The sequence below is a fragment of the Corvus brachyrhynchos genome, unplaced genomic scaffold (genome assembly GCF_000691975.1).
Source record: "Corvus brachyrhynchos isolate BGI_N302 unplaced genomic scaffold, ASM69197v1 scaffold94, whole genome shotgun sequence".
NCBI lineage: Eukaryota > Metazoa > Chordata > Aves > Passeriformes > Corvidae > Corvus > Corvus brachyrhynchos.
The window spans coordinates 9455481-9470284 of NW_008238330.1; the positions used below are offsets into that span (position 1 = coordinate 9455481).

The 14804-nt window shown below is 35.3% G+C and overlaps 1 protein-coding gene across 1 annotated transcript in view; it reads right to left on the minus strand.

Moving 5' to 3' along the window:
- ULK4 (unc-51 like kinase 4) overlaps window positions 1-14804 on the minus strand; it is a 215356-nt gene that overhangs the window by 154882 nt on the left and 45670 nt on the right. The window contains exons 20-23 of the mRNA XM_008633969.2: window positions 14660-14708; window positions 13614-13780; window positions 7805-7987; window positions 2759-2886 (exon numbers count right to left, since the gene is read on the minus strand). Coding sequence (XP_008632191.2) covers window positions 2759-2886; window positions 7805-7987; window positions 13614-13780; window positions 14660-14708 — 527 coding nt within the window. The remainder of the gene's footprint in view (window positions 1-2758; window positions 2887-7804; window positions 7988-13613; window positions 13781-14659; window positions 14709-14804) is intronic.

The following is a 14804-nucleotide window of genomic DNA, read 5'->3' on the forward strand; positions in this document are numbered from 1 at the left end:
TTCCCTACTCCTCCTTCCATTTCACTTTCTCTCCCCTCCTTTCCCTGTCCCATGCCCTTCTCTCCCAATGAGCTGAATAATCATGAAACTGTTATTTTTCTCATATGCCGCAGTTTTTTCAGCTCCAAAACCACTTCCAAGGACAGATATCACAAAGGTTACCAGTGGGAAAAGGATTTTACTGTCTGAATTATCAGTGAAAAAATTTTTCCTGATATTAAATCTCAATCTCCAATGACACAACATAAGATCATTTCCTCTTGTCCTATTGCTCGTTACTTGGAAAAAAAAGACCGACCCCCACCTCACTACCGCCTTCTTTTAGGTAGTTATAAAGAGTGATAAGGTATCCCCTGAGCCTCCTTTCCTCCAGGCTAAACAACCTCAGTTCTCTCAGCTCCTCCTCATAAGACTTGCACTCCAGACCCTGCTCCAACTTTGCTGCTGTCTAAAGGCAGGACTGCTCTCCAGAGCAAGGCCTTTGGGATGCTGGCCCCAAGGCAGTCCCCATGCTCATGAGGCCCAGGGGGCTGTTTTCAGCACAAACAGCTGCACAGTAGTTGCCATGAAGAAAATTAACACTATCCCAGCCAAAACCAGCATAATTACTAAACTAAACAAAAGCCTTTTTCAGGGCAGTGTTGCCATGAAACAGTTATTATTGTTTTATCATCTACATCATCCTTTAAGTGATGCACACTGAAAAATTGCCTTATATTGATTATAGTTATCATAAACAGATTTTATCATCTAAAGCAATATAAATCCTGTTACAGGTATTAGTTGCAGCTGCTGAAGACAAACCATTAACCAGAAATTATGCACATTTCACCACATGCTCTTTATATTTCTCAAATCAAACACCTTCAGAAACAGAATCTGAGTATATAAAATATTTTCAATCATTATCCAACTGATTTCTGCTTCCTGTACTAGCAATTTAGAATTTATGAGTCAATTTTGAAGAAACTTTTCTGTCAGAAAACTGAAGACATCTAACTAAAATACTCCAACAGGAATTCAACGAGTATCCAGTATCTCTGTTGGGCTTAAGATTATTCCAGAGTTTTACAGTGATATTATGAATGCAACTGTCTCAACTGTCTCAACTGTCTCAACTCAATTTAGTGAGTCATTTCTCCTCTCTGTAACTATCTTACTTTCTGGATGCTAGAGAAAGGTTTCAGATGATCTATTCTAATAGATATACTGTTCACTAAAGAACAATTATGAAGAAAACTTAACAAATTAAGAAAAACACTTTATCAACTCAATAAACCTGCTATAAGGCTTGCCTATTGTTTTACCTAATATGTTACATTATGTATTGGTCTCTAATCAGCCGTGTCTGGAGCATCACAGTAAAACAGCAGGATAAAGCCAAAAGTCGTAACACAAAATCACATCCCAAATTCACAACACATTCTCTTCAGAAAGATAGCTGGTTGGAAAGCATTATAAATAAAGCAAATTGTTGATAAAATTATTATTCTCCTTCACATAATATCTTAGGTATATATAAACAAATAGTAACTGTTTGTGCAGGATTTCTGTCAGACCTTTCTCCAAACACACAGGAGACTCCTATGCAGTATATCAAGCACATGAATAGCATGAGTTATTAAAAATGGTCACATTATTAAAAAGTTATTCACAAATCGTTAGAGGCATTTTACGCTAACCAGAACACATAATCTCATAAAACATTTCTGGAAGTGTAAAAAGATACACATAAAAAACCCCCTGGGATTCAGTACCTGTTCTGTGTGATTTTACAAATATTGAGATACCTACAGCTTTGCGAGTGAAGGAATATATCTAATTCTAGTACCCTACAAGGTGTCCTCTCACAGTGGCTTCATGGTATAACTCAGCTGCCCCTTCCTTTAACTCCAATGTATACATCCTAATTCTTCTCAAACGTAAGATACAATATTATATTTTCTGTAGATGTAGTTAGATTTGTAGCTACTTACAAGCCTCATCCTTTCTTACTTTCAGTTCCAAACCTGCTTTATTTCAATATTGTAAAAACTATGTTTACACTTCATTTTACTCTTCTTCATATGAAACAGTAGAAGATATAAATCCCAACTAAAATTTCTTTCATCTTACTTCTCTGATCACCTAGAAACATGGTGACAATTCATATTCAAACACAGTCTAATTTGCTCCTCTCTGATTCAGGAATGTTTCTGTCCCAACAGAAGACACAAAATTTTAAAAAACAATTACATTGTGATCCAGTAATTTCTTGCAAAGTATTCTAGAATATATAAAAATTAAATACTTTATATAGAAGTCACAGGAATTTATTGGTCATTATGTAAATCACTCTCCCAACACATATAGCCAAAAAATACTATTTTACCTTGAGTGTGACTATCCTGAAGAGACTATAGACTATACCAAACCCCAAGATGAGGAAGGTACATGGCAGAACCTTTTATTTTGCTTTCCCACCATAGCAACAACTCACTATTGCAGTGTATCTTTTGCCCTACCCAAAAATGCAAACATTCACTGGGACCACAAGTTACTTTAAAAGACAGATTCTCCCTGTAAGACAGTGGTTTCCCCTTTTGAATAACTGTCACCGGATGATCCCAGACAAAACAGTTTCATGAGTGAAAGGACTCATATTACACACAATACAATTCACTTCTAAAACACTGGCTCAAAAATACCACACATTTTAAAGTATTCCAGGTACAACTTTAAAGATTATATCTTTGATTATCTTCCATTATCACCTTACCTTGTTTGACAACTGAGGAGCAGCATCTCCCTGTTATTAATTAAAACTTGTAGCAAGACCAGAAAGGCTTTTGCTCGAATAAAAGTTGAAGGACTTTCAAGTAGACGAGTAACTGTAGTCACAAAATCCTTGGTGTAAATAAACACAAATATGTTAAGGTTACTCACACTGTACTGTAAGACTGTATGCACTTTAAATTTGCTCATTTTCATGTCACTCATAGGAAAAAAAAAAATCCATAAAACACTAGCAAATAAATTCTGTCCAAGACTGACTGGCCCAGTGTAAAGCTGCTTTGAACATCTTCACAAGTGGTAGAGTAACAAGTAAACACTATCTAACATACTATGTCCAAAATGGTATGAAATTAACTACAAAAGATGATAAAACTTAAATTTTTAAATGGCTTACCTTAAGGATAAACATAGGATATTTTAATATATTTACTTTAGAAGAAAGTTATCTATTTTCAGAATACATAGGTATTTAAGCACAAATATGATTTTTTACCTATTCATTCCATTATATGCACAAATATCAAAAACTACACCTTAGTTGGACATAATCTTGTCTACATCAAACTCCAAATTATACACCAGATGCTCCAGATAGATGATAAAATTGTTTCTACCTTCTTTGATTGTTCTTATCTAAACTAATTTTATTTTGAGTTCAGAAAGTGAAAAACATCTTTACAAGGAAGAAACAAAATTAGGACTTGGAAAGAAAGAAAAAGGATAAACAAAATCAGAATGAAAAACTGAGCCATAATCTACAAACTGTGTCAACTGGCTCTAGCAAGAATTAGACTGAGCACAAATGGCTTTATCAACAGAACCTGCCTTCAGACAGTTGAGCTGCACTCTCAAGGGGGTGACACTACAGGATATAGAAGAGTAGTGTATGCAAGTTGTGTACAAAGTTAAAAATCCTCCTGTGTGATGCACATTTAACACACATTATTATTATTGTTGCACAAATTCCCAATCTGCTGAAGGAATAACTGCAAACCAACACTGACTAAAATGTATTAAGGACATCCTTTGCAACATTTAACTACGTATCTTTATGGAGAATGGAAAAAGAGCAGGAGTGCAAGAGCTGGCCAAGAAACCATCAGATTTTACTCTGATACCATTTTAACCCTGTCTTCAAAAGCAGTTATCAGACAGTAACTACAGAAGTCCCAGAAAAACAAACTGCTATTAGTTATTCTAGAACTGTTTTCCTGTATTTCAACAATATATTTCATAAACAGAAGGGTTCCTCAGTCTTGGGATTTAAAAATGTAAAGTTTACTGCTTTAAACATTTCAACAGCTCACAGAGCATGACTTGCAGCTCCTCCAGTATGAAAATGCAGCAGTAAAGTTCTTCAGTTACAAACTAATAAATGCAAAGGTTGAATTTTAATTAAGTGTGGTTTGGTTTTTCAAGGTTTTTTTTTTTGTAAAATTACTCAAAACAACAACAACAAATTTTTTATGTTCAGAAATCCCATAAAACCTCAGACACAGTCAAAGAGTATATATAATGCAACACTGACTGTGCTAACATGAATGGACTTGGTAAACCATGCACAGACATCATGACAAAGACACATGCAACTACAAGCCAAAGCACATCTGACTATTTTTAGTTCTCATACTCTGGAAAGCAAGAATATTTCAATGCTACACGTGGGGGTTAACATGAGTTAAGACAATTAAACTTAGTTACATCAGACTTAATCTGGGAATGCTCTAATAATCTGGTTTAAGAAATAAATGTGACCTGTTGGAATTTGCTTTTCTGGCCAGTTTGAGGACTGCAAAACAGCAACAGTTTATCTAAAGAAAATCTCAAGCACATCTTTGCAGACCTGCAGGACTTAGTATCTATCAGAAAAGCCAAAAATCACTCAAATACTGCCAAATACATTATTTACAATTTCACTGTTATACTGTTCCTCCCTCCCCTGCAAATGTTTGATGTATCCATGGAGACTCTGCAGGGTAAGGACATTCTTTTCATTTCAAGTGAACACACTGCAATAAGATTATGACTTTATATTGGATACACTGAGTAATACTGCAAAGCACGTTTAAAACAAAAGAAATTATGTTTTTGAATTGGCTACACAAGAGGAAAACAGCTAGACCACTATCTCACTATACAAGAACAAAAATTACAATAGCAAACATTTGTTGCATCGTTATTTTCACATTGTATTTGTTGCATGGTATTTTCAAACTCCCTTTCTATGCTTTGCAAATGCCTCCATATTATAAGTTTAGAGTATAAAGATTTCGTTAAAGATACTTTTATGTTTTTATTAATTCATACTGATAATGACAAAATCATCTACAGTGGTAGTTACCTGTTCACATTCAGGTAAAAGAGAATTGAAAACAGTTACTGAAATATGAGGACAATGCTTATAATGTATTTACAATGCAGTTGTGACAACATATTGCTGTAAGTATTTGAATAATTTTACTTATGACTAGTTGAGGAAAAAAAATTTTAAAAAAAACCAAATAAAAAACACCCTGTCCCATTATCTGACCTCTGGAAGAACCCAGCTGCCTTCAAAAAGCTGTGACTGATTTTCACTCATTCAAAGGTGAATCTTGACAGCCAGATGAAAGTAATGAGCAGCGGGGGTTTTTTAATCTACTGCTATAATGTGTCAAAGATTCTTGATTTTGATTTCTTTTTCCATGCTTTATTTTAAAAGCATCATTTCAACTATTTTAGTTTCCAAAACAAGAAAATAAAATGGAAAGTCTCTGTATCAGAGAGGGACAAAACCAACCCAGTCCCTTTTGGCTATTGTAGTTCTCTGGAATTTTGTGTTAGTGTCAATGATCACAGAACTGCATTTCTGGCTTTTGTTTCATAACTGCTTTTTATTGCTATTCTTGAAGAGCGAAAAAACAAGGGCAGTCCTAAGTCTTACAAGCTAAGGGTGTTTCCAGATAACATATACAAAGCTAAATTATCTCCATCTTGAATTTATATCTTTAAGTATCTTTTAATATGTTGTTTGCACCTGAATTAAAAAGATAGTCACTTCTTTGTCACTACCTTCTGTGTGACAGAGAGGTCTTTCTGCCTCTTAAACTGAGCTACACAAGAATTCTACAGAATGCAAAATAATCTGTAGGCCAACACTGCTCACTTTTCCCTTCTCTCATTAAGGTGGACTTGTGCATCATGAGCATGAAATATTTAAAAGTGCACAGACTATTGAATTCAATTTTCAGCTCTAAAATAATATCACTCTCTGTAATGTGACAGCAGCTGGCAGTTCAATACAGAAGTGTGTTTGTATTTTTAGATTCTATTCAAGAAAAATAGGAATTTAGTTTCAGCTTCCAAAATCCTACAATCTCGTTTCCAGATCACAGAACATTTTGAGTTGGAAGGGATCATCAAGTCCAACTCCTAAGTGAATGGCTCACACAGGGATTGAAGCAACAACAACCTTGGTGTTATTACCACCGGGCTCTAACCAACTAAGCTAATCTCATTCCAAAAAAACCAACCAAAAAACAGCCCACATTCTATGATATTTAAGTTTGTCTGAGCTGTAATGCAGGTACAGTTACCAAATGTGGACACATGCAGTAGAACCAGACCTACTTTATCAGTTTTTACAGTATAATAGTTTTTACTTACAGCTTTGGGTACTATTCCCACTTCTATCATTTGACAGTTTGATATATACTGTTAAAGGAGTGTCTATATTTGTCTGTATGTCAATTTTCTAATCTGCAAAATTTGATTAGAATTTTTCATAACAACTGCAGTATCAGAAAGGGAATTCTTCTAGTAATTGTCCGTAAGAAATTCAGTATCAGTATGGGAGTCCTTTTAGCAATGTTAAGTCCTATATAACCCAGGAATTCTTCACAGACAACATCATGTTGTAGCCATAGCCTTGTTACACATTGCATTCTTTTGCTGAATGTTAAAGTGAATAATTTTTGACCATGCTTCTCTGAATATACCATCAACTCACAGTAATGTGCACTGTTAGTGCAACATTACAGGACAATTTGCCACCTCTTAGTGCTGTTGTGGGATCTTGAAAGCTTAAGGCCAGCTGACATGCACTCACAAAAACACACTGGCAAATCTGACAGGGTACAGAAATGAATTTTTGGAAGAGAATGAGTGATTTCAGGCCACATGGGTGGGATAATTTTTTAATTTAAATATAATTGTTGAAACAATATGAAGGGAAATAAAACTCTGTCAACTAATACCCAGCAGATTATTATAGTCAAGATGATTGTCAGGTTACAACATACATTACAACAGAGTATCTGATGAAAACAGGAGCTAGAGTTCTTATTTTCTTTGTGATTTTTATATTTTCCAAACAGAGGGAGATTATTACTTTCATTTATGAACTATGCAGATATACTGCCAAAAAATAAACACTTTTTCTCTAAATACAAAATAATTTGGGGATCAAAGTAGAAAGCTTTTAATCACTTCTACCAAAAATTATATTAGACGTAAATCAAAACCAGTAGTTTTATTCAGTGACACTAAAAAGAAAAACCTAAGGTATTAAAATGCTAATTTCTGCAAGATATTTCACTTACAAATTGACCTAAGGTCCTTTAAGGAGAGCATAAAGTACAGCTTCAGATTTAATCAGGACACTCCTTATTTTCTCTTTTGAATTCTAAAAGAGCTATGTCAAATAGCTGTCCTTGCTCATTCCTTACTGATTTTCCTTAGGGCCCATTATCAATTATGGTCAGGCTAGGGTATTCATGATTGATTGAATCCTAGATACAGGAACAATTTATAGATCCATTACTACCATTTCTCAAAGATCCATGAGACAGAGAAAAAAATGATACACTGTATAATTCAGATTTTAAGCAAATACAAATACAAAAGAAACACATTCCTCATTTCCTGCTACTCAGATATGCAAATGTCACTGAGAAGCATTTTGAAAACCCAAAACCACTAGCAGTGTCAACTTTAACTTTTCCTTTAATTAAATTCCATTACAGTGAATAATATTAATCTGAACTCAAACCTTTTCTTGAATTAGCCTCTGTAGATGAATCCCACATGACAGCATTGCTGAAAACATCGTGAGCATGTACTGCTGAATTTTGCATATTCCATTTGCCAAGGAATTTAGTACAGCTGTTAATCCCACTTTTTCAATGACACTCTGGAAAGCATTAGGTGAGGAACGAGTGATTCTGCATAAAGCCTACAAAAGTGAAAAAAAAAATATAATGGCACTGTTATCTCAAGAAAAATAATGGAAAATAAAAGCACATGGTGAGTTTTTCAACAGTTTAGGAATATAAGGAATTCATACATATTCATTCGTAAGACAAATATTAGAGGAAAAGACCACTTATTTTAGAGACCTGGAATTCTTCTAAATATATATTACCATAAACACTGTGCAGGTGAAGTTCAAATATTTTGTACACCAACATCCACATCAAAAGTCACATTACTCTTTTCCTCTAGAGAACAATAATGATGGAGCATCACCATCCATGCTTGAGTCTTTTGTCAAGCACAGAATATAAATAGCATCAGATAACCCTGTGCTAGAAAGGAGTATAGGGAGAGAAAATACAGACATGGCACATGCCACAGAAATTATGGGCACCCATAAAAAATGATAGTAGTTCAATGTATAAAGTCTATCTTTAGCTCTAGATACTCCTTCAGATCTAGGTACTTATTAAGAAACAGTGGTTAGTACAATAAACATGCAAACTATTCTCCAAATGGTTGATTTGCAAGTATCAGTGAGTAAAACAATTTTAATAGAAAATGCAGATACAGACCATGCTCTAGTGAAGTGAGCACAAACCTGTTCTGTGTCTACTAACTTAACTATTTCCTAGCAAACATTACCAAACAACCTCCAGGGTGGCTTCATCTCCAGATCAACCCAGCTTTTCCTTTTGATACCTGTGAAAATCCAACCTTCAAGATACTACAACTGCTTTTGTTCTCTCCAGATAAAGAAAATAAGACTCTTTAAACATTAAAAATTTCTTTTTCTTTGGCTTGAATAGACTTTCAGCATAGAAGAACAGCTTATGTCAAATACTGGATTCACATGAAAATCTGAATTGGTTTTCAGGAAAAACTTTGAAGGTGACTCCCTTCTGTGAAACGTAGGTAATATTTATGATTTCTTTGTTCTCTTCAGACCAGATATTTAGAAATTGCTGTTTACTTGGTGTGCACTCAATAGTAAGGTCTCATTTAAGAGAAAGTGTAGTCAATTACACAGAATACTATCACCAGAGAAAAGCTTTCCATGTAAGAACACCAGAAACTGTCCAGTTTACCAGTGCCCTTAGAAACATTACTCAAAACAAACTAGAAAAGAAAACAAGAAAAAAGAAAAAAGGCATAAAAGATGGTAAATCAGGAACTTGACAGACATTTTATTGATGCCGTTCATCTACTCTGCTCCTGTTCTTCCTTGTCCTTTATGGTCCAGGAACCATATCGATTGCAGCCTTTTACTTTTCTTCTTTTATTATTTTTTTCCCCTCTTTTAAAACACAGACACTCAATCTCAGTTTCTTAGTACAGCATGCTCTATTTCTCCCAGGATACAATCCAGCCCTTCACCTCAATTCAGAGTTTTCGAAATGAGTGGGCAGGAGGTATGTGCATTCACTAAAAACATCCTTGAGGGTCATACTACCAATGAACTGCTGGGACTCAGGGACATGCTGTGCCATAGCAACATGGAGCTAACTTGTGTGCTAACATGGTGTGCGCAGACTTCCCACTGCCTCAGATCTCTGCTACAGACCTTGCCAAAAAAGGGTGATCATAGTCAACAGGCCACCAGATGACTTCCAGGCAGATCTCATAGGAAAGACATGACTGTCTTATAGGATCATACTGCAGCTTCAGCAGCAGCAGCAAAGCTCCAGCTGACCAACAGCCAAGAGGAGAAGCTTTAAATTCCCATTAGTTTGTATATCACAGAACACTCTGCTGTATTAATGAACCTAACACTTCAGCAAAGCAGTAGAATTCAAATGGCGGATAGAGGACAAAGCATTCTAAATCACTTCAGCAGATCCAATATCTGGAGAGAACAGATGGATACAGGTCAAAAAGTGGTGGAGCAGGAATTGGAAATGGATGATGAAAGAGGTAAGAGTAGAGCTCTTACCATCTTCTCCAGACAGGAACATGGAATGTTCTTAGTGAGAGTAAGGCTTCAGCAGAGCCTCTCCTGGAATTGGCTTCTCCATCCCTGCTCTCTGCACAGCCTTAATCAGCAGCTTTTCCCTCAGCAGCTCTAACCTTTGCCTCACGATTCTGATCGGTCACTTCCAACTTGAGATTCTCCAGGATTCTATGATCATCTCTGCCCTATCCTTCTAGTCCTACAGGCCACATGTGATTGGGTAACATTCACCCTTCCACGTCTCTCTCAAGTTTGAGAATGAATGCACTTAAGCATCTGCAATATACAAGTCTCTGAAAGAAACTATTCAATACCAATTACTTAAGAAAATAGCAAAAGAAACCAAATCCCCAAAAAGACTGTGCTGAGCTTTCCCAAATTAATTTCCACTTAAGTGGCTTATGTTTTGTTACTTCACTTCCAGCAGAAAAAATCATCTCCTAGAAACAAAATTTTAAGGTTTTTTTTTTTTTAATTAAAAAAACTTTCAGTATACTGGAAAGAAAATATGCTTCCTGCTGCTGAGCTTGTCAGAATATCACTTTGACATCTTACAGATTTTTTTTTTTTCTGAGTCTTGCAAAATGATAAAAAGACACAGCTTTCCTACAGGCAAAATCTGTGATATTTACCTGAGGCATGTTAGACTCCAAAGTGAGAAAAAAATACTGAGACACAGTCCACGTTTGCCACCTTTGACAGGCAGGACAAGGTAAAGTGTCATTTCTTGACTCCAGAGACTGAAGACAGAGAATCTTCTTGATATATTTTTATTATTGATTGAATAATCCTAAGTAAAATTCCATAGCCCCCTATTGTTGATACACTTTGCAGGCAGACTGCTAACTCTAAGTAAAGATATGACAGATGTATTTCTTAACAGAAATGTATTTTTATATTCGAATAGAGATGTCAGTTAAGAAGAAATTCTTCAGGATACATTCAAACAAGACAGGAATGACTGCATAATAAAATGAAATAGGACACTGATGATGTCAATTTATGTGGTCATGCAGGATAAAAATGGCTACATATCTGTAGCAACGATTTAATAAATGTAGAAATCATACAGTACACTATAGCTGGAGAATACATTAGTATTTTATTTTTTTAATTAGCATGCCACTAAAATCTCCATAAACTTTAGCTGGGAAAATATCTGCCTGCACTGGATTTCAAGATCAATTGATTGTTACCAAATGAAGTTAAGATCATACCTCCAAATGCTGCAGCAGTATTAGTAGATAACCATAATTTATATCAGGCATTGAGCAATAAGTTTACCTACTTGTTACTTTAGTGTTTCACTACAGAGCAGCAAAAGAATTAAAGTACCACCTTAGTGCATCCTACTTTAGAAGCTTCCTTGTTCAATGCACTTCATATAAACACTGACAAAGTGGTTCACCTGAACCTTGCAGCCTTGGGAGGATCCAGTGATCTGGGTTCTCAAAAGAGGCAGAGGATACAGAGGGACAAACAACAACCCACTCTTCTCATCATCAGTAGACACTCATCCAAGGACAAAGCGTGCAAACCACATGGCATTGATGACAGTAACCTCTGAGCCCACTGCCACAGAAAGCCATAATGAATTTACACTGATGACAAGTTTATTCTTGACAATCAGAAGTATAATTTCTGCATATTACTAAGCAGAAAAAAAAGTTCTCGGCCACCTCAAGCTTACTGTACTTTCCAAGAAGAAACTGAGTTTTCAGGAGGGGAAAAGAAAAAAAGCCAAGAAAAAAGCCCACTGACACTTCCTCTGGTGATCTTTCTTAGCTCAGTGTCTGAATGCAATTGAGACAGACAGTTTCTCCAGGATATGCTGCTTACTGCAGTACACAAGACAGGCATAACTGGCCAACTGGCCCCTGTGGAGCAGGCCCTGGAAGTCAGCTGTAGGAATCAAGGGAATGGTGAATGATGGAAGCAAAGTTCTCCATGCAGATAGCAGAGAAACAAGAGGGAAATTCCAGCATGTGTTGAAAGAGGTAAAAAGCCATAAAATACTATGACCTAGTAGCAAACAAATAACAACTGCCCAGTCTAATGATTGACTAGAACAGAAAGCACTTGATACAAAACAACCCTTATATCAAAAGTAGTGATAGGAGAGAGGATCAAGCAGGGTACTTTAAAAACTCAGTAAGTAAAGGAAATCATAACTCTTACCTCCAGTCTTTTCCCATATATGCAGTCGTGATGTAAGCATAAAACTCATAGATCAGATGGGTAAAGTCACAAAAAGACCCTTTCTGATAAAGCAGCCTAATAGCCAGACTCACACATATACTTTACATATTTAGAGACAGATCATTCTCTGCCCATGAAAGTTCTAAGACTGTTTTTTGCCAAGAATTTCAGATGCTACAGAGCAAAGGTTTCTACAACACTTATTTTACTGAATAGGTTTCCTGTTCTAAAATGTCAAGACATTTTCCCAAAATTTGAGCAGTTTATATTGCAGGCAAGACTCTGCCACAAATACACACTGAGATGAACAATCAATAAATAGATATCTTTTTAAAAAGTATAAATTTATTATACCATTTACCTCTTCAGCTACATTTCAAATAAATTTTTATTCCTCTCTCTTTTATCAGCTCTATGTGTCTATGTGCATACTGCTGCAGCAGTGACACTACCATTTTCCATTTGGAAAGCAACAATAAACTGATTTGCGAGCCTGAACTCTACTCAGAAAATCAGCATCCACTTATCACAATTTAAAATAAGCCAACATATTTTTCCCTTCTGAAATATTACCTGTATTGGTGGATAATGCTTTTGTTTTTTCAACAAGAATCATAGAAAAGTTTGGGTTGGAAAGGACCATAAAGGTCATATAGTTCCTACTCTCCTGCTATGGGCAGAGACAGCTTCCACTAGACCAGTTTACTTAGAACTCCATCCAGCCTGGCCTTGAACACTGCCAGGAAATGGGGCAGCCACAACTTTTCTGGGCAACCTCTGCCAGTGCCTCACCACCCTCACAACGAAGAATTTTTTTCCAATATCTAATCTAAACCTATTTTCTTATCGTTTGAATCCATTCCCCTTTGTCCTGTCACTACATGCTCTTGTCAAAAGTCCAAGAGCTATGGTTAAACTCACAGTCCTGCTAATTATTTTCTACCTCATAAATCTTTTTGTTCCGAAACTTCTGCTTGCATGTCATCACTCTGTTTGTCTTGTTATCATTCTATACTGCCTTAAAAATTCAGGGAAAAGACTAGGCCCTGACAATTTTATAAAAAGTAACATGAATTAAACTAAGTCTTCTAAACAAGTCTTTGACAAAAAGAATAAACAGTTCTCATTTGAAACATCATACAAAAAGATAAATTTCAATTTTGCAAGAATTTAAAAGAGTCTTTGAAAGGTTAAACTTTTCAAACATAACTCATTATTACCAGCATAAGGAAACATGTTCTGGAAAATGACGAATTACAAGAACTATTCATAAGCACTGAAGTGCAATAAATGCACTTTTCAATTTCAGAAATTTTTCAAATATATTTTATTGTAGTCTGAAAAACAAAAGCACAAACATACAGCAAACATGCTCAAATATATTTAAATTTCAATTCAGAATGTTTTTCAAACTAAACACCACAGAATTGCACTACCACAAAAGGAAATTCCTTACCGAAACAGCAGTTATCTTCAAAGAATCTCCTGTAGAATGTGTGAAAAGGTACCACAAGACAGGTCCAATTTCTCCTGTAATAAATCCTTGTGCATGGCATGACCGAGTAGTAGAAACATTTTCAATTATCTTTGCTGCTAAATGGTTCACTACAAAAAACGCTCTTCCTACAGGAAGGACAGGAAAGGAAAACTCATTTGCAAATGTTTCTAATTTCTTTGTAAACTACCACCTATGTCCACATTTTATTCAGTGCATATTGTCTTGGTGTGGTTTCTTCATTCTTTTTGATACTTGCAAAAGTAATTTTTCAAGAAACCTCACCTGGTGACAAAGTTATGTTTACAGATCCTACTTCCCCCCACTTTTTCTCCTACTGCAAAGACAATTTAATACAAGTATAATACAAAACCTCTCAGCTCCAAATAATCACCCCAAATTAAATGCAGTCATTAAAAATGAAGAGCTTTTGTTATGTTAGAGGTGTTCCATTATCAGTGCTTTATAAATGAATGAATTTGTGTCAACACTCATCACTACACCATGCTCTGAATAGCACAATTATGACATACACAGTTATAATAGGAAAAAAAAAATTACATTAAACCCTCTCTATTCAGAAGAGTCAACAAATCCTGGGATACAGAAAAAGACTTCTTGCAAATTAAGTTATTTCATAACTCCCTTCTTTTCTCCTGAAACAGACAATCCTGATCAATGCTTAAGATAAATTATTAGGTCCCATTTACTACAAGAAGTCCTAAATTTCCATATGGGATTCCAAATCCTTCATATTTTTAGTACTAACCACATAATTTTCACACTGCTGGTGTTATTTTGGCTGTGCATTCCCTCACCTCATCTCAGTCTTAAACTACAAAAAAAGTAGTGTCTTTCAACAATGTCTTAAATAGCATCTTGAATTCAACAAGAATGAATTTTAATATGATTTTTATAATTCAATTTGTCCTTATAGTCTGGCTTTGCAAATAATTTATCATAATATCTAATTGATTTCTTTCATAAACTAATCTATATTAGCCTACTAAGCTTTAGATTTCTGACATTTATCTTTACAATTGGAGCCACCAACAACTGTGAACAACAATAATTAAACCTTTCAGAAAGTAGTACAAAAGCCTTGCAGAAGGGGAGAACTTATACTTCAATAAAAATATATTCAATATCCAC